Source organism: Manacus vitellinus, unplaced genomic scaffold (genome assembly GCF_001715985.3).
Source record: "Manacus vitellinus isolate BGI_N305 unplaced genomic scaffold, ASM171598v3 scaffold_26_pilon, whole genome shotgun sequence".
NCBI lineage: Eukaryota > Metazoa > Chordata > Aves > Passeriformes > Pipridae > Manacus > Manacus vitellinus.
The window spans coordinates 1,398,301-1,417,478 of record NW_021939960.1 but is presented as its reverse complement, the minus strand read 5'-3'; the positions used below and the strand labels follow the sequence as shown (position 1 = coordinate 1,417,478).

General features: G+C 50.8%; 1 protein-coding gene across 1 annotated transcript; it reads left to right on the top strand.

Annotated features, from left to right (window-relative positions):
• Window positions 1-7,544: 7,544 nt before the first annotated feature.
• Window positions 7,545-19,096, top strand: B4GALT5 (beta-1,4-galactosyltransferase 5). Its single transcript, XM_029960376.1, has 8 exons — window positions 7,545-7,674; window positions 10,821-10,934; window positions 11,772-11,896; window positions 12,397-12,513; window positions 13,320-13,507; window positions 13,738-13,860; window positions 14,370-14,471; window positions 16,038-19,096. Exons 1-8 carry the CDS (start codon window positions 7,557-7,559, stop codon window positions 16,183-16,185), a joined length of 1,035 nt encoding a protein of 344 aa, XP_029816236.1. The 5' UTR covers window positions 7,545-7,556; the 3' UTR covers window positions 16,186-19,096.
• The last annotated feature ends 82 nt before the right edge of the window (window positions 19,097-19,178 follow it).

Below are 19,178 nucleotides of genomic sequence, written 5' to 3'. Positions count from 1 at the left end.
ATGGAGAAGGAACCACAACAGGGACAGTCTTGGGGTATTGCTACAGAGGGATCTCTCCTTACTTGCAGTTTCCATGGTGCAAACTGTGCTTGCTGCAAATCAGCCTTTATACTGACAGGGCAGAAGCAGCTGTGGGATGCTTTATTCTCACTAGCTGTGATATTGCAGTGTGTTACCTGGCTCTGGGCCTCAGTGAGGAGTGGGAATGCCCAGGCTCAGGTCAGAAGAGAGCCTGCAGTTCCTGTTGTCCTGCTGATCAGGGCAGTCACCGTGGTGCCTGTGTATGCCCAGGGTGGATGCCTGGGCATGGGCGGAGGGTGGCACTCTGCACCTGCCCTGGGGTGGCCCTGGTGTGTCCCCAGAGTGCTTCCTACCCTGCCGAGGTTGGAGGCACAGGGACAGCCAGTGGCTCAGCTTAGGCCAGCCCTGTCTTAGGTTCCGCCATTCCCATGGCAAGAAGCAGGTCCCCTGGGACCCGTGGGCAAACCAGGCTGGGAGCAGGGCTTTCCCGTGGTAATTATTTTTTTTTTGGAGACAAGATGTAAATAGGACATGCTGGACCATGCTTTAGCCATAAATGGCAGTGGAAGATGTGCCGTGGGTCTTGCTGAATTGAGCAAAGAATGACTGCTGTCCTGATGCTGCAACCACAAACCCTGCCCTGCATTTCTGCCAGCTGGGCAGCCGTGCTGCCTCACCCGAGTTAACTGGGATGGTCCAGCCTGGTGTGAGAGGCAAAGCACTGACCTGGAACAGCCTCTTGGACCCCCCCCCCATCCTTTGGAACAGCTCTGTTGCAGCAGACATGAGGCTGTACATGTGATAACCCTTTTTGTTCAGCCATGCTGAACTTGTAAAACATGCTTGAAAAATCAGGTCTTTGTTTTTTTTTTTTTGGGGGGGGGGAATAGCCTAAACAACAGAACCTGTTCTCTTTTTCTCTATGAAAGTCGGGGCGTTAAAACTCCAGATAGTGCAGTTTGCAGTGTGTGAACTGAGTCAGTAAATCCATGCCTCTTAAGTTGTTTTTATCTTGACCATTTCATAATCTCCAATGGGTATAGTTAATCTCCTAATTTGGAAAACTAACAAATCAGTGATTTTGAAATCTAGTTACCTGGTGTGTGATGTATATAGAAATTTTAAATCCAAATCCCACCTGCCTCCTGTTCTCTGGTCTGGCTGTATTCTAGATTGCTTCAGCTGGTGAAAACTCCTTTCCTGGGCAGTACCACCCCATGTGTCCCCTTTTTCCTGCATGTCCTACGACTGCCTGTTTGAGTAGGATGCCCAGGTTGGTGGTGGGGGCTGCCTGCAGTAGAGGATTTCCTTCCTCTGCTGCAGCCGTGCCAATTCCCACGGCCTGAGAGATGAGGAGCTGTCCCAAGCAACCCATGTCCTTCCCTGCCCTCCTGCTTCAAGGACAGCGCTGGGGAGTATCTGCCTCTCCCTTGCTTGCCCAAGCATTCACTTAATTCTTTTTTATTATTTTTCTTGAGCGAAGCTCTCCCTCTGTTTGTTCATCCTGCTCCTACATGAGCACTGGGCTCAGGCATCGGGATTCCTGACGCTTTTGCGATGGTGTCCAGGATGCAGGAATTCCCACTGCTTTGTCTCCTAATGAACCAAAGGAACAAGCACCGAACTGTAAATGTTTGGAAGTGTAAATGTTTGCTGTGGCAGCAGCAGCCGGTGCTGCCAGCCCGGAGGTCGGTGTCCGTGTCACTGCTGCTGAAGAGCCTTTGATTGCGCATTTCGCTGCTCGGTGCCCACAAGTGCCTAGCGAGTGCTGCGTGTTTGTGCTCTGCGTGCACAGAAATCTGCTGGCAGCTGATGTTCTGCTTCTCCTTCGAAGGGTTTGAGCTGACCCTGGCGAAGGGAGCGGGATGGGGAGGGCAGGCTGGCTGGAGATGGGGAGAGCTGCCCATGGCTGTGAAAGAGGGCCGGAGAGCAAACAGGAGATGCAGTCATGTGCAATCGCATCTCCTGAACGACAATTAAAGTAGGAGAGCCTGAATCTCTCAAGGAAGGGTAATATTTAACTTGGGCAAATGCTTGTTATGGTCTGTGCTCCAGCCTACATGTGTCACTACGCCCTTCCTTGAAAAAGGAATTGCAGCAGAGCCCAGGAGTTCAGCTGCTCTTGGGATTTGCAAAGCCCTGTGTGATCCTGCAGCCATCCTTGGTGTTATTGCTGGTAAACTGTCCTGGGTTTCTCACCTGCATGGAGCTGGGCTGCCCACTGTCCCCGTGGGTGTGACTGTGCCTGGGTGACGTGGGGCTCAATCCCACCACCAGCCCTGCCTGCTGTCAGGGTGCAGAGCTCCTTCCATGGGTGCTTTGATTCTGTAGATGCTACGTGAGTTCCCTTGGCTGTCTGAGTTTTCCCATGTATGGCAGAGCATGTCATGCTCCTCTTGCTGGATATCCCAAAATCAGTGCAGTGCTCTTCAAAGTGAGTGGCACAAACCTTAGCTCAGCCAGCTGTGGGGATTGCAAATGAAAGTTGCCACCCTAAATGTGTACAATAAAATTTAGGCTCTATTAGAATTATATGGACTCTCCTCCCCTTGCTGAGGGTCACTTTTCTCTAAGACAGTTTAGATGCAAATTCCCCATATTGAGGTTTTGACCGAGTGTCACTGCAGCCTCCCATCTTCCCATTTGCTCCGTGCACGTGCAGGCTGCCAGCTTGCCAATTTTGGGCACAAGTGGTTTGTAATTACCAGCTCAATGCTGCTGCTGCACTGTTAATTCTTAAACCATTTAATGTATCAAATTATTCCTTCCTGTGCTATTTAGAGGCGAAGGGCTAAGTAACAGTGATGGCATTAATATTAAATTCTCTAAAACTAATAGGAACCTCTTATTTAATTGTTCTGGCACTCGGCACATCTGGGGAATACGGTGCCACTGGAAAGCTAATAGAGACAGAGGTCTCAGGGTGTATTAGCACTGGGATGCTGCTACATTCCTAGTTGGGTTATTTATGAGTTAAGACTATCCTAACTGTCTATCTGTGCCTTAGAGGCTTAGTTTGATTAAACCCCTTTGTATTGCTAATGCTAATGGAGCTGGATTGATGCTGGGGATCTGCTGGGAGAGCTTAGCAAAAGGCTTAACGTAGACATGACTCTGCTGGTTTCACAGTCTCTGGGCCCCGCGGGAGGTGTCTGCAGTGGGCAGGATCTCCCCGCCCTGGCAGGGTGCTGGGGTGACCTGGGCACCCATCCCTGCTGCCTGCGGGACCATCGCCCCTCCCGAGTCTGTGCCACACCTCCCACATGAGGTGTCCTACAAGCTCTGCTGGCTTGTCATGCCCACTCCGAGAGTCTGGCTGAGTGTTCAGGGACAGTTTCTCTAGCTGGGCACTGTTTTGTGACTGTGTTGGTTGAAATGGGGGCTCTGGGGGCTGGCAGGGGTTGCCCTTGCTGGGACTGGGCTCTGGCTGCCAGCGGGAGAAGGCTGCACATGGCTGTGAGACCACGATAAACTCAAACAGCCCCTCTGTGCTTCTGCAGCGTGGGTGGACTAATGAACCAGGAAAACTGCTGAATGTGACAGAAAGCTGTAAATCTCAAAGCAGAGGAAGACCTGCTCCTTCCTCAGGAAAGCCTGGCTGCCGTGCTGGGTGCTGATACTGCTGCAGGCATGCAGGGCTGCTGTGAGCCACCCGGCCCCTCTTCCTGACCCCAGCCCCAGTGACTGTCCCTCCCAGCATGGGGCTCAGGATACCCTGCCATCCCCCCTGCCAGGGGCTGCTGGAGGAAGGTCCTTTCCGCAGGTGACGGAAGCGTGTCAGGGTCAGGAGCGAGATGTGTCAGGACTGTCCCTTTCCTGTGTCTGTAGCCGGCATGGATCACACTCAGTCCTCTTCCAAATCAACTCCCAAGCTGCAAATTACTCTGTTGCCTCTTCTAGTACATATCATCATGACAAAACTAATTTTCCATGAGAGAGTCAGCTGTTTCTTGATTAGAAGTGCTCCGAAAATACTAACAGAGAAATGATTACAGGAAGATTTCAGCACTCATTTATATAATTGGACTTAACCTCCCAGGCTGAAGTTGTTGCATCCACTCCTGGCTTGGGGTGAGCACTTGCCCTCCCTGTTGCTTGTGAGCAGGGGAGCTGGGGTGCAGCATTGCAAGTGGTCCATAGCCCTGGGGTGCAGCTGTGTGCCTCTGCTGTAGTTGCTGACAAGCTGTTGTGGTTTCCATGTGTTTAAATCACAGTGGAGTTGATTTGTCCTTTAATGAGTCGACAAGAATAATCTCAAGGCAGTCATTTGGGCAAATGGATTCTTAAGTTTTGCTCATTTTCTGTGTGGGCAGTGAGGGTCTGCTGGAAATTGATAGTCAAAGGGCCATCTCACCTCTCCCATCACTCTCCTGTCCTTGTCCCGTGGCTGTAGCTGGGCTGTTATCGCTCTGTGTACGTGCTCTGAAGTGCTGCATGCTCAAAGGGAAGAAAGGCAGAAGGCCAGTGTAATTTTGGAGATCATCCTGTGTGATTAGATTAGCAGTATCTCACAACACAGCTTTCTGCCTGAGCCACAGTCCAGGCCCAGTGCATTGCAAGCCTGTGTCTGCAGGAGCCGATGCTCAGGGGTGATCAGCATCTCCATCCCTGCTGGTGGTGGCTCTGGGAAATGGCTCTTGGTACAGCGGCCCAGGGCTCTCTAGGGTCAACCAGGTCAGCCTTAGTAAATTTAAAACATGGCCAATTTGCTCATTAGAAGTGCAGTAAATAGAGGAGGGGTGAGGTTTGAGCTCCATACAGGAATTCCCAAATGTTGGTGCAGACCCAGCCCTGGACATGGCAGCCCCGTGGAGCTGATCTAAGCTCCACGTGCACACGGGGAGTGAAATGTTTGCAATAATGTGTTTTAAATCCGATTTTCTGACCTGAATGAATTGCATGTTCTCGATAAACATGGTGTTTGTGAAGCTTATCTTGTGCAGCCAGTTTGTTTCAGGGGTAGGAGAAGGAGCTCTGGCTGGTGGGGTTATGGGGGGCTCTTGGGTTTGTGGCATGTTGATGGCACAGCTCATCCCTGTCCGGTTACCTCCTTAATCACCTGCTTAAAGGGGTTCACATGTGAAAAGGCAACTGCTGCCTGACACAAAGCCGGTGTTGTTCATGCCCATGCTCCCCTGGGATGGTGGCTGCTGTGACAGCCTGCTCAGGATTCCTGCTGCAGCTCAGAGCAGCCCAACCCAGTGAGCCGTGTCATGTGGCTGTGGCAAGGCCCTGCTCCGTCTGCCCGGCGTGGAGGGGAACAAACGGCGCTTTCACTGCACCCGACAAACCTCCCTCTTCCTCAAATTAACCAGGGATTGGATGCTGATTTGTCTCTCTTGTTCTTTCATGCTTCACCAAACCTGGTTCTGCTCTACCCAGCAAGTTGAAGCATAATGAAGTAAAAAGTGAAATTACTTGATCAGCATCAGCGAGTTGTGCCTTGCCGCTGACTCCAGCTCTGCACGAGGCAGAAGGTGCAGGATTGCTGCCCCCCTTCCCTTAGCAGCAACCTGAACCTGATAAAGCATCTCAGTTGAGTGGCTTCAGCCACCCTTTGCTCTGTGCAAAGGAGAGAAGCTGTGCCTGGCTCTTGACTAGCACCCTGGTTTTTGGGCTGCTGGTGCTGGGAGGTGATGTTTTTGTGATGAGCTCTGAGCTGGAGATGAGTGCGAGCTTGTGAAGGATTTGGGACTGGATGTAAGGCTTTGCATGGGGAATATCAGCTATGTTTGTTTCTGGCCTGTGGTGCCACATCAAAATGCCAGTTTCTCCTTGAGCCTTATCACTGGGCATCTGCTGGAGCAAATTCCCTGTTGTTCTGAGCAGGAGCAGCACTCTGTACCTCTTGCTGTCATTGAAACAGGGAACTGCACCAGAGCACAAGTTGATGTCATAGCTGTCACCAGCTGACCCAGCGTTCACTCTGGGTTGCAGAGCTGCCCCCAGAACAGGTGGGTGAGCAGAGAGGTTTTGGGTGCAGCTTTGGCTGAGGCATTTCCTGCTCCTTGCTGCTGTAACTGCTGGCTTAAGGTGCCATCGCTGGCCCCACTGTGAAGGGCTGGACATGGACATTTAAAATCATATTTAAAGACAGTTGTCAAGCACTTCATGCAGCTGACCCCCTTCTTGCTGAATATCTGGTGATTCCCCATGGCTCAAAGACAGGCTGGGCATGGGCAGCAGCTGGGTGTGGCATGGGGCTCTGTCCCCCTTTCAAATACTTTACTGTGCAAAACCAAAATACAGTTGGGATTGGGAGATACATCTGGACACCCCTTCCAGAGCTGCCAGATGGGTGCAGAAGGGGAGAGCAGGTCCAGCAGTGTGTGTCCCCTTGGGCAGGGTGGGGGACCCTCACTCTGTGGTGGCGGTGCTGCCTCCTGTGGTGCCGTATCTAATCTGTGTTCCCGGGGACTCCAGCTGTGACTGTGCATTCCTGGCACTGGCACCAGTTCCAGGCTGTGATATGCCTGCTGTAGAAGTGACCTGTCTGTTATGGATGTTTCCTGGTGACATTACATCAGCCACTGCCCTCCTCTGAGCAGGGTCTCTGTTGTTTCCTCGGCCCAGTGCCCTCGTCATCCCTCCTGTGGTATCTTTTGACCTGTTTTTTTTAAATTACTAGTGCAGAATTGCCCTTCCAGGTTGCCCCTCCTCCCTATGTGCAAATCAAGATTTTTCTTTTTTTCCTCCCCATTTTATTGTTAACCCTAAAACCTCACCGAGGGGCTGTGGCTGGCACAGTGATGCTGCTGAGGGGTGCTGTGGCATGCATGGTGGCCATCCTGCTGTCCCTGTGGGTGGCCATCCTGCCGTCCCCATGGGAGCTGCTGGTGACGCAGGGCTGTGCCTGCTGCTGTTTGCTTTGGGGCCTGGCCCTGCCAGCAGGGTGTCAGCTTAAACTGAAACCTAAGCAGGCTCAGCCTGAGCTGTGCCAGGGCACGGGGTCAGCAGGAAAGAAGAGGGGGAAGAAACCTGGCTGGGGGCTGCCCTGGGGACCCAGGGCTTGTGCTGCTGCCTGCCCCAGGGTGTGTGGTGTGCCAGGGGCTCGGAGCCTGGTGCAGGGATACTCTTTGTGGTGCCTTTTGGGGTATCTCTGACAAGCAAGTGTCAGCCCTGGGTGCTGCAGCCTGGGAACGACTGCCCTTCTCCAGGCACGCAGCTTGGTTTCCTGTTATAATGATATTTCCTAATTAAGCCTCCCTAATTAAGGAGCAAAAGGTGCTGTTGTTTAAGCTGCAGTGCTGTGTTACAGCCTGGTTGTCAGGTCTGGCTGGGTACGTTCCCTTGTTAACCAGCCGGGTTTCCAAACGTGCCTTACGCCTCCGCTTCCTGACTCCATGCCCTTCCCAGCTCCCGTCGGGCAACCAAGGCATGTGCAACCCAAGGATCCTCCTGGCAGGAAGGAACTGAAACCAAACAGAAGGCTGGGATTGGTTCCAAAAGATGCTGATTTCTCTTTCCTACAAAAGCTGATGCCGATGGAAATATTCCTTTATTTTTCCTCCCTTGCAGTGAACACCTACCTCTTCATGATGCAAGCCCAGGGCATTATGATCCGTGAAAACATGCGAACTATAGGAGCTCAGGTGTACGAGCAGGTGGTCCGCAGTGCCTATGCCAAGAGGAACAGCAGCGTGAATGACTCAGGTATTTCTTGAACGGTTGTGATTTTGGTCAAAGGTTCCGTTTCCATTGAAAATTGAAGTCGAAGGAATTAATTTATGCTGGTAAATGCAGGGTGGGAACTTGGATTAATTGTCTGCCTCTTTTATTTTTATATATCTAAAAATAGGTATGTAACATAAAAATACCTAATATATATATGAATACTATGTATATATACGCTAGATATATAAATTATGTTTATTTCCGTATATATAAAAAATTCAAATTCTTGTAACTTGTATAAGGGGTGAAAATCTGAAATGATGGGATTTGAACTGAAAACCTTTTCGCTTTCCAGGAATTCAGCTTGTAGCTTCAAGCAGTCTGAGGGCAAACACTTTCAAATTCAGTGCAAGGATCAGGTTTCATATTTAAAAAATTCCTTCCCAGGCGTGCGCCTGCGCAGAGCTCTGGCTCCGTGCACGTGGAAGAGCCTGTGCTCATAAGCTTCACTCTTCCCATGCAAGGATGAACTGAGATGACTTGGCTGGAGATCTGCCACAAATAATATATTGAACTTTGGGCAGGATGCAGGGAGCGGAGGCACAGCCTGTTCATCATCCAGATATGTATAAACAGGGTTACAAGTTGTGGTGTAAATGTGGTACAGTGAAGCATAAATGCTCGTGGCTGTGTGTAAGCCAGGGTGAGGCGTTGCTGCCGGGCTGGTGACACCTTCCCTGCTGGCCTGTCACCCCTGTCCCACACTGGTGCTGTTGCCATCAGGCTGTGGCAGAGGGTGGGGGAGCTCAGCTCTGCTCCTCCCCTGTGAGGGTTCAGCAGCAGAGGCTGACAGAGTTTTACAAGGCAGGATTATTTCCTGGCCGTGTCCCTGCTGCCCAGCCTGCTGAGGAGCTCATGGTGTGGTCACCAGTTCAACTGTGCCCTGACTAGGGATGGGCACGGGAGGGGAATTGTTGACTTATGCAGGAGATGGACACCCCGGGTCACCTCCTCTCCCTGACGAGGTCAGCCAGGGCAGCCAGCCTGGGCTATTTTTAAGAGTGGAAACATCAAGTAAAGCAGAGGCAGGGTGAGGGAGTAGCTGATCCCCTGAAGGGATGAGGGTTGGACACTCCATCTCTGCTGCTTACTGTGAGGGGAGCCTTCATCTCGCTGCAGCCCTCGTCCATGGGGCTCTGAGTTCTCCAAAAGGCTGCTGTGTGCTCCTTCAGCAGGCAGAGAACTGGTTACCTACCCTTTTAGTGCCAGTGATACCAGTGCTGCTGCTGCTGCTTCTGAAATACCAGGTTTTGCTTGAACCTCATACCCGTCTGTCCCAGCTGCAGAGGCACGTGTTGATACCCCTCCTGGCCTGAGAGCTCTGGCCACGAGGATGGTTTCACAGACAAGCACTATGCACTGTCCTTGGCAACCTTCCCTGGCAGGCAGGTCGGGCAGACTCAGGATGGATGGCAGTGACATCTGGAAGTCACTTGGTGCTGTGGCCACAAGGGTTACATTAACACTGGGATCAGAATCTTCCCTCCCTGAGTGTTTTTGGTGCCTCAGTGGGATCTGGGTGGGTGGCATTGCCTGTTTAGTGTACTGTCCCCACACTGCCATGGGCAGTGAGGCAGTGTGACAGCTGGGAGAGGAAACCTGCCCAGTACAGCTGCAGGGAGGGACCCAGCAAAAGCCTTGACCATCCTAGCAGCTCTTGGTTGCTTCTGCCCCATCCTACCCTGCAGGCAGCAGTGGGCAGGGTACCCTGCACATCCAGGGAGAGGGGTGCTGCTGCTGGGATGAGCTGACACAGGTCACAAAACAATTTGGGCAGTGGAAGGCCCTGTGGCCCCTCTGATTGTCCCTGCTCCAGCCACATGGGAGCTCTGGGAAGGAGGTGGCTGCCGCTGATTTCTGAGTCACAGCCTGTCCACACATCACTCATACCCCAGCGAGGGGCTGCAGGGAGCAGTTCTTTGTGCAGTGCTGTCTTGTGTGTGTCCTCCTGGGACCTGGGGCTTTGATTTCTGGGCAGGTTCCTTAAAAATGTGATATTCTCCCCTGAATGGCAAGGTAACCAAGCGCAGGGTGGTTTGCTGCAAGCACAGTGTGCTTGTTCCCATCCATCTGCATTTATTCTTTGCTCTTGGTTGTTTTTTCCTCTTTTTTTGAGGAAGTAAGTTACAAATTTTCCAGCATTTCCTAATAGATGCAGTAATAGGTTTCCTGTTTGGTGAGACAAAGAGTGGTCACTTCTATGCTTCCACAAGCAAAAAAGGCAGCCCTTAGTGCAAAACAGGGGAGTTGAGCTACAACGTGTAGTATCAGTTGGGCTGAGTACTGAGAGTGTGCTCTGGTGATGGGAGTTTAAGGGGAAAATTGCTTATGGAAATTTACAGCAGTATCAAGCATCCAAAGTAATATCTATTGTACTTGAAAAGCCCTCAGGTTGTGTTTACAGTCCATCTTGAGTCTCAAGATAGTTTGGGTACTGCTTATTTGAGGCTGGAGGGGCATTGCCCAGGAGGTCAAAGGATGCAGGCAATGGGGAGGCTGGAGAAACATGCTGGGCACTGCTGTGGCTGCTGGGGCACAGGGCCTCCTCTGCTCCTGCACAGTGTGAAGCAGAGGAAACTCTGTGTGTAACATGATAGTTTGTATTGATTCTTTGAGGAGGATTCCAGACAGGATTTCCCTGTATAGGATACTGCACTGACAGTCCTAGTTGGCATTGCGTCCTGCCTGTGGACTTCCCCCTCTCAGCTTTTTGGGAAAGGAGCACACTTGCTGGAGGACCCCTCTCTTTGTGCCATGGTCCTTCAGGGACAAGGTACAAGGTAGCTTTGACTTCCAAGAGCCACGTACTCCTTTGCTTTGAACTGTTTGTGATATCTAAAGGTGGTGCTCAAAATTCTTCCTTTGGCCAGAAAGTGCAAAAGTTTCTTTGATGTGGTGCTGTCTGAGGCAGCCAGGCTTCTGCAACCACTTGTCCCAGGATGAGGATGAGCACCCAGCTAGGCTGCAAGGCTAGAGCACATGTGCTAGGGACACAGCTGTGCCATTGGGAACATCCTCAGCCATGGCTGACTTTGGAGTCTGCTCACAGTGGCATGGGGAGGTGGATGGAAATAGCAGACCTACAGCTCAAGTATAAACTTTTCTCTTTTTTTTCCATTCCCCAGATTATCCTCTTGATCTGAGCCACAATGACACCTTTCTGCAAGCCACAACGTTTCTTCCTGAAGACTTTACCTACTTCCCCAACAACACCTGTCCCGAGAGGCTCCCTTCTATGAGTGAGTAGCATCCTGACAGCCCTGTGCCCCTATCCTGCTCCCCCTGAAGTAGTGGCATTCCCAGTTTCACCAGCGTTGCACCTTTCCCTGCCAGGCACCTGGGGATGAATGGAAGTGCTGTTTGGAGCCCAGTTCCCTCCTGGGAAATCATTGTTTACCCACTCTCAGGAATTAATCCCTGCTGTGTTGGAGGCTCCTCTCCCTGCCGAAGCAGGAGCCTATTGCTTGGCAAACATGAACAAAAGAGGGATTGTGTGCTGGGAGCTGGTGAAAAGGCTCTGCCAGCCCTTTTCCAGGGCCAGTGGCGGCAGGGTGGCTCCCTTGTGCCTCAGCAGTGCTGCCAGTCCCAACCCCGAGCTGTGCCAGGTACAGCTGTGCCAGGGCTGGTGTGGGAGACAGTCTGGACCCCCCCGCAGGGAGCTGCAGCTGGGAGAAATGCTTCCACCAAAGCCATCCTGCAGTGGGAAATCAGGCTTTTGAGGGAAAATGTTTCCAAAGAGGGAGGGAAATGCTCTCTCTGCTGAGATGTGTGGTTTTCTCTACTGGAAACCTGTACAGGTAGAGGGGTACCTGGGCTGGTGTGGGTCTCTGCTAGGGAGCTGCATAGCACAGTGGCTACAAAGGCTGAGCAGAGCCCAGCTGCCAAGGAGGTGGAGGTGTTACCATCAGGCATCATTTCCTGATTGTTTTTGCTGGTGCTGGGGAAGAGAAGCAGCTGCCTGCACTGAGTGCTGGGGATGGAGGGCAGCAATGCAGCAAAGTGCTGCCTCAAGTGCACCGAGCCACCCCAGGACCTCAGCAGTTCCTCACCCCCCTTCTGCTTCTCCTGCTCTGCAGAGGGCCCCATCGATGTAAATATGAGCGAGATCACCATGGAGGACATCCACCAGTTCTTCTCTAAAGACCCTTCCATCAAGCTGGGAGGCCACTGGAAGCCGAGTGACTGCCTGCCTCGCTGGAAGGTAACGGGGAGCTGGGCAGCCCCGTGTCCCTGCTGAGGGGGGGGTGGACAGGAAGCCCCGGGCAGGCCTTGGGAAGAAGTTAATGGGACCATCTCTGATGTACTGCAGCTTCAGAAGAATGATCTGAGGAGCTCTGAAATGTGGGGCTGCAGCGCCCAGGGAAGAAATGGTGAACTCAAGGGCTGCTTTAGTGTCCCCACTCCTGCTGTCCCCAGTGCTGGGCAGAGGTGACAAAGGGGCACTGCAGGTCTCCCTTTCACTCGAGGTGATGTTGAATTTTTCCAAAGCAACAATCCCTCAAAAAGCAAATAGGAAATTGATGCTGTGGGAGTTGAAAGGGTTTCACGCTGCTCAGCCCTACATGGGAGAGCTGAGACACCTTGGTTAGTCCTGCTCCCCCTCCTATAACCCCGCACCAGCCAGTGCTGCTCCCCAGCCCGGGGGTCGGCAGTGGGAGCCACTGGTGCAGTGCAGTAAGAGCCGTGTCCTCTCCTCACCAGGTGGCGATCCTAATCCCATTCCGCAATCGATATGAGCATCTTCCTGTCCTCTTCAGACACCTTATTCCCATGCTGCAGCGGCAACGTTTACAGTTCGCCTTTTACGTGGTGGAACAAGTGAGTGACCCTGGGGTGGTTGGGGCAGCAGCCACTGGGGACGTGCTGCACTAAGAACGTGTCTGCCAGCGCTCCAAGTGTGGCTCTGCGCCGTGTCCCAAGGAGTCTCCCTGCCAGAGCATATCTTTTAACCTTTGGCACGTTTAGGGGTCATGTTGCAGTATGTGAGTTGTCCCGTTTCAGCCTATAAGTGGCACAGCTAGGAGATGTGCCCAGAAATGTCTGGTTTTATCTGAAAAACAGAGATACAGTGATTTGGTTTGTTGTTTTTTTTTTTTTAAAATTCTGTTTTGTGGGAGTTATTTTTTTAAAGCAGCTTTGGACCAGGTATTTGCAGTTTAGACAGTGCTGCGTTGTTTTTGTGTATCCCTGCAGTAGTTCCAGGGAGCATCCCCTAGGCATGGAAATGCCTGACCAGAGTTAGACATTTCTTATTTTACATTCACTGAAGTCTAGAAGACTTCAGTGAATGTAAAACATGACTATCATTGGACGTGGACATGAAGCTGTCACTTAAGCTGTTTGGCTCCATCCACCCAGTAAACATACCTCCATATTTAGCTCTAGCTTAAAAAGAATGATCGAAACTGGGGATTTTTTTCAAGTGTCTGAGTAATAAGACCTCAGCTCCTGTACTGTAAAGTGAATATTTCACTGTTGATTTGATCTCACTAGTCTGCTCCAATACATCACTTCCTTTTGTGGTGCGGATGTGGGAGCTGGTTGCCCTCTGTGGTTTTATAGACAAAGCTCAGAATGCACAAACTGTAGGGACTCCCCTTGAGAAGGAACTTTCTGCCTCCTAGGCTGGAAACCAACCCTTCAACCGTGCCATGCTCTTCAACGTTGGCTTTCGGGAAGCAATGAAGGACTTGGACTGGGACTGCCTCATCTTTCACGACGTGGACCACATACCAGAAAATGACCGTAACTACTACGGGTGTGGACAGATGCCGAGGCACTTCGCAGCCAAGCTGGATAAGTACATGTACCTGTAAGCAGTGTTCTTCCTCCCTGCTACTGTAACAGCTAAGGAGCCAGTGTTAGATTTTATTTATCTTTTTTAAAGGCAGAGGATGAATCTGGGTTTGTTCCCAGGCTTTGTGCAGAGGGAGAAAGAGAGGGAATAGCAGAGAGCATCTGCACGGCCTGGGCTTTCCCCTTGGCAGGCGGGAGAGCTGCGGTGCTGGTGGGCTCTGCACTAACCCCTTCCCTCCTGCTCAGGCTCCCATACAACGAGTTCTTCGGGGGGGTGAGTGGCCTGACTGTCGAACAGTTCCAGAAGATCAATGGATTTCCTAATGCCTTCTGGGGCTGGGGAGGAGAAGATGATGACCTCTGGAACAGGTACGGGCTGGGCACAGCCGGTGTCCCTGGGCTCTGGTGGGGGCTCTGTGAGCTGAGCCTGGCACGTGCTGTGGGGGGACAATTGTCATCTTTGACGCAGGTGCTGGGCTTGCTGTGCCTGTGTCCCTGGGCTGGGGAAGAGCCATCCCAGCCGTGGTGGCTCTGTGGGAACAGGGGCTGCTCCAGCCTGCACAGGCAGTGGGTGGGAAGCAGAGAAGTGCTGGTTGGGAACTGGTTGGTTCTGTGCACATACCCCACACTGCTGAGCTCAGGCTGGTCATGGCTGAGCAGGAGCCCCGAGGTGCTGGGAGCTGTGTGACTGCCCAGAGCCCCTGCTGGAGTGGGGGGTCTGCAAGGCTTCTCTGGGGGTGGGAAGGCTGAGCTGCACCAGAGCCCCAGGAGCACTGATGGTGCAGCCCTGGAGGTGCTGCCAGCACAGCAAACACAACTGGTGATTTTGTTGTTGTTGTTTATTTTATTTTATTGTATTTTTCCCCTTTCTAACGCAGAGTGCAGTATGCAGGCTACTCGGTGACTCGACCAGAAGGAGACACAGGGAAATACAAATCAATTCCCCACCACCATCGAGGAGAAGTGCAGTTCCTAGGAAGGCAAGTAAATTTTTTTAAGAATCCTAAAGCACTTCACAAAGAGTCTTTACCATGTAGGAGGCTCCCTGCAGCTGTTTGAAGGCAGTAACAGCCTGAACTCCTGAAGGAAATTAACCAAGGGAGATGAAAGCAGAGCATTGCCTGGATTCCTCCATCTCTACATTTCATACCCCACATCCCTGTGGGGTCCTTGCTTTGTGGCTTTGGCTGCCTGAATGCCATCCAAAAGGGGATTGTCAGCATGGCAAGCTGGGGCCCTGTCCTGTATCTGCAGGGGAATAGGGGTGGATAAGGCCAGATGTAGAGAAGCTTCAGTGTTTCTCCAAGTACTGTTGAGACCATTTTGTCTTTTTTCTCAAAAAGATAAATTCTCCCTGGAGCTCTTCAGGAGGGCTCCAACCCCTTTGTCCCGGAGCCAGGGTTGTTTTAGAGAGTACAAGGCTTGACTGACTGCTTTTGCCTGAAGACCACAGTAGAATTTAAGTCTTCTAAAAACTGTGCAACAGAAACCCAGAGAAATACCTTTTTCACAAACAACTGCAGGTGTTTGTAACACCTGCTAACAAACACTTGTAGGTGAGGATCTGCTGGATGAGCAGTGTGAGAGCTCTGTTCTGCAGATGGGCTCCAGGCTGCTGCTGGCAGAGATTTCAGTTGTCTGCTGGTCTTTTTTTGGAGAAGACTCATTTTTAGGGGAGTTTCCATTTGAGACTCATCTTTAGCCCTGCTTTTCATTTCTGTGTTGGACAGGATGCCAGTCAGAGATGCTTCTCTCATTTCACTCTTGAAAAAGAGAAGTTGCTTTTTGGCTTAAAAAGCCATATTTAGTCAAACCCTTGGAGTGTAGCAGGCTGGCAGTGCAGTGGGATTGAGCTCTGGTTCCTTACACTTCCCTGGTCTCTTCCTGGCCCCAGCCAGGAGCCCAGGCTCTGTGCCAGCAGGAGCTGTGAGTCCATGTGGTGGGAGGGAAAGATGGGCAGGGCAGAGTTCACCTGGTGAGCCAACAGCTGCACCCACTCTTACCCCTTATATCTCATCATGCTACCCCTAAATGTGATTGAGGCTGGTTTTGTGCACCAGCTGCAGTTTCCTTCCCCAAACCATCAGTCTGTTACTTTTACTTCCTCGTCCCCCATCCCTCGGACTAAAGCCATTAGTTCTGCTCTTGTTTGTGTCCAGTTTCTTAAAAGTGGACACAAAGTGGAAAGGACATGTCACCCATCAGCTGTGTTTCTCTGGGATGGTGTGGCTGGTGAGGGCTCTGCAGGATGCCTGAGCTCAGCTGCCTCCTGGGAATGGGAGCAGGCTTCGGGCAGGAGTCACAGGTAGTTTTGGTAGCTGAGTGCCCTTCATCAAGTGATGGACTTTTCTGGCATTTTCCAATATTTACCAACACTGAGTATTTAAAATGTGGTGGTTCCCTTTATTAAGGGCTCAGAAGTTTGTTGTTTTGTAGCTGCTGCTGGGACAGGCTCTTTGAAGGCTGTTCTGGTAGCATTGGGAGGAGTTTGCAGGGTGCTGTGGGACAAGTGGAAGTGACTCTGGCCTCTGGTTCTCGTTGCACAGGTACGCCTTGCTGAGGAAGTCAAAAGAAAGGCAAGCCCTGGACGGCCTCAATAACTTGAACTACTTTCCAAACGTCACATATGACGCCTTGTATAAGAACATCACTGTTAACCTGACACCGGAGCTGGCTCTGGTGCCCGAATATTAAGAGGAGAAAATAACTTTGCTCTGCCCTTCACCAAGAAAGCACCACGCTAGACTTTCTTTTCCAAGGTTTATCGAGGACAAGCAACACTTTGTCTAATGAAGGATCACAGTATTTTGGAGAATGAGGCTGAAAGTGCACGCACAAATTGCCCTAGCTGTACCAATCCAGCCCGACACCCGGGCAGCGAGCTCAGCAGTCTCTTAATTTTTTCTGCCACTTGCTTTCTGGGTTTCAGGACAACAGTTCGACCTGCTGCTCTCGTCTCCACATTCCTCCTCCAGCAATCTCTGGCACTGGGACTCGCCTCCGATGCGCTTTCTCCTCTGGGAAGCGGCTCAGCTGAGGGACTCTGGCTTCTTGACGGTGAACGTCGGGAGCAATTTGGTTGGCAACTGCCCTGGTGGGAGATCAAACGACTTCTGATGCCGTTCTATGTCTGTGCGGTTTTTTAAATGACCTGCTTGAAGTATATACAACAGAATCGCTTCTTAAAGAAGTGTAAGTGTAAATATGCTGTGTAAATTGCCCCTTTTTATTTTTCTCCTATGGCTCAAGTCCAAGCTAGAGGTTTACATGCTGTCACCCATTTTAGTCCTGAGTTCTGTAAACACTTGTGTGTGCATCACTGTACTTGTGCAAGGTGTTCCCTTTTAAGCCAGTGAGACTGCTTGCATGATTCCAGCTGTGCATATGCAGAAATGTTTGTGGGACAGGGCCCTGAATCTTCCAGTGCAGTGGGTTAGAAATACAGCTGGGTCACTGCTCATTCCAGACACCACAGGGGTGGCTTTTTCCAGGGAGAGTGAGGAAATGGGAATATTTATGAAAAAATTCCCTCTTCTGTGGCTTTTACAAGATGATGTGCGAATGAATCCAAAAACCATATGGAATACAATCCCCTGCCTGTTGCTCTGTATCCCACGTGGCAAGTATGAGCCTGGTTGCTCAGGACTCCCATCCATGGTGCTGGGGGAGTGCAGTCCCCGGGCCGGCCGCCCCTGCCCATGTGCTGTCCTGGGCATGGAGCAGCTGCACAAGCCCTCTCCAGACAGCAGCATCCTGCCATCACCCCCAGTGTGTCAGAATGGTGTGGGAGGTTGGTTTAGTCTGTATTTATTGTGTAAATCCAGCAGCACACTGAGGTGCTGTCAGAACCAGGCAGTGCACAGGCAGTAGCATAGGCACAGCTGGTGGAGCAGAGGGTCACAGGTCAGTGAGAGGGAGAGACATGAAGGACACATAAAAACATGAGGACTGGGAACCAGAGCTTGGTCTGACAACCCATCCAGCCATCCAATGCCATCCCCCCTTTCCCCACAGCTACCGTGGGCAGACTGAGCTCCAGGCCCTGTCCCCAGGGACACAGTCCAGCCCTTACACAGCACTGACACAGCCACTTTCACTGGACCTCTCTGACTTAAAAGTAAATACATTGGGCGTTGTTTTGAGTTTGTATTTCCACACAACAAGGGTGGGTACTTGACCTCTGAAGTACTTTAACTCTTTTCATTGCGTTGTTTGCCTTCGGTTTCCTTAACTTCTCATGGTTTACATTGTTTTCTCAGTTCCGTGGACGTATGATCCCCATACGCATCTGTGGTGGGTGTGACTGCCCAGGGCATTCCTAACCTGTATCCAGAAAACGTTAGTTTAGAAAACACGAGTTCTTGTGTAGATCTTATCGGCCGGCATGAGAGGACAGCGAGCCTGCCCTTGAAAAGCGCTGATGAGTTTGTAACTTAGGTTTTAAAGTCTTTGAACTTACATGTGCTTTAAACTTGCTTCCCGAGGGAATTCAGCCTGGTTATTTATAGGCAGAGGTGAGGATTTGCTTTTTCTGGCGCATACAGCAATAAAGACTTTTGCTTCGGGATCTCGATCTCTTAATTCACGTGGACCCTTTCCGGATGCTGAACCCGCGTTGCCCTGCCCCTCTTTTCTTTCATCTTGAGACCTTGCTAGAAATCTGTCTTTGTTTAATGGTGCTTCAAACAAGGAATGTATTTCAACTAGTCCGAGTTCACTACCCCGGAATCATGCATGTGTGTGTGAGTAGGTGTTAAACTACCTTAGTCGGGATCCTCAGCCTTCCATGTCCCTGACACCCGTCGCACCTTGTGTGGAACAAAAGCCGTTACCTCTGCTCAGAACTGCATTCTGCGGTTGGCACAGAAGGGTCCATCCCCAGCAGCATCCTCTTCGTTGTTCCTTCGTTCTAATCACGTTGAGTTGATTTGTTTTTTGTTTTTTTTTTCCTCCCCTTTCTAAAATGTGGATTACCTGAAAAATGTGCACTGTTACTCTTATCAGCTATGTCAAATACTGTATAGTAAATGTAACTTGTTAAAAACATACTGTCGAGCGCATGTGCTGTTATGGTGTAAAAATTCTCGTATTAAGGAGAACTTGTACATATTCTGGCAGCTGAAGTTCAACAAGGCCACTCGTTCGCCCCTTCCACGTCAGCGCCGTCAACCAGCCCTGCTGGAGGGCAGGTCCTGGGCGATGCTGATTTTTTTTTTTTTATTATTTTGATTTTTTTTTTTTTTTTTAATGAGCCATGTGGGTTTTATTTGCAGAACTATTTATTGACAGTTAATTCTCTGTAAAGCTCTGCTTCTCTAAGGGAGGTACCGTTTGAGCGACGGCTGCGCACTTCGGGCCGCTCACCATCGGAAGTGGCTTCAAACTCTCAAGTAGCTTTTCCATCATCATGGCTTTTGAGCTTACTGTTATGTTTTTAAGAGGTGCCGGGGGGACGTTTTTGCACTGAAGATTAGTGTTTTACAACACACACACACTTCTCAGCAAAGCAATCCTTTGTGTCATTACATTTATTTACCCATGTGTTTGTACATTTTTGTATTTGTTAATTTATGAATGATTTTTTCAGTAAAAAATACATATCCAAGAACACAGATTGCAGTGGTTGCTTTTTTTTTTTTTTTTTTACAGGAGGTTGGGGTGTGCTTTTATAGTAGGAGGTGACATCT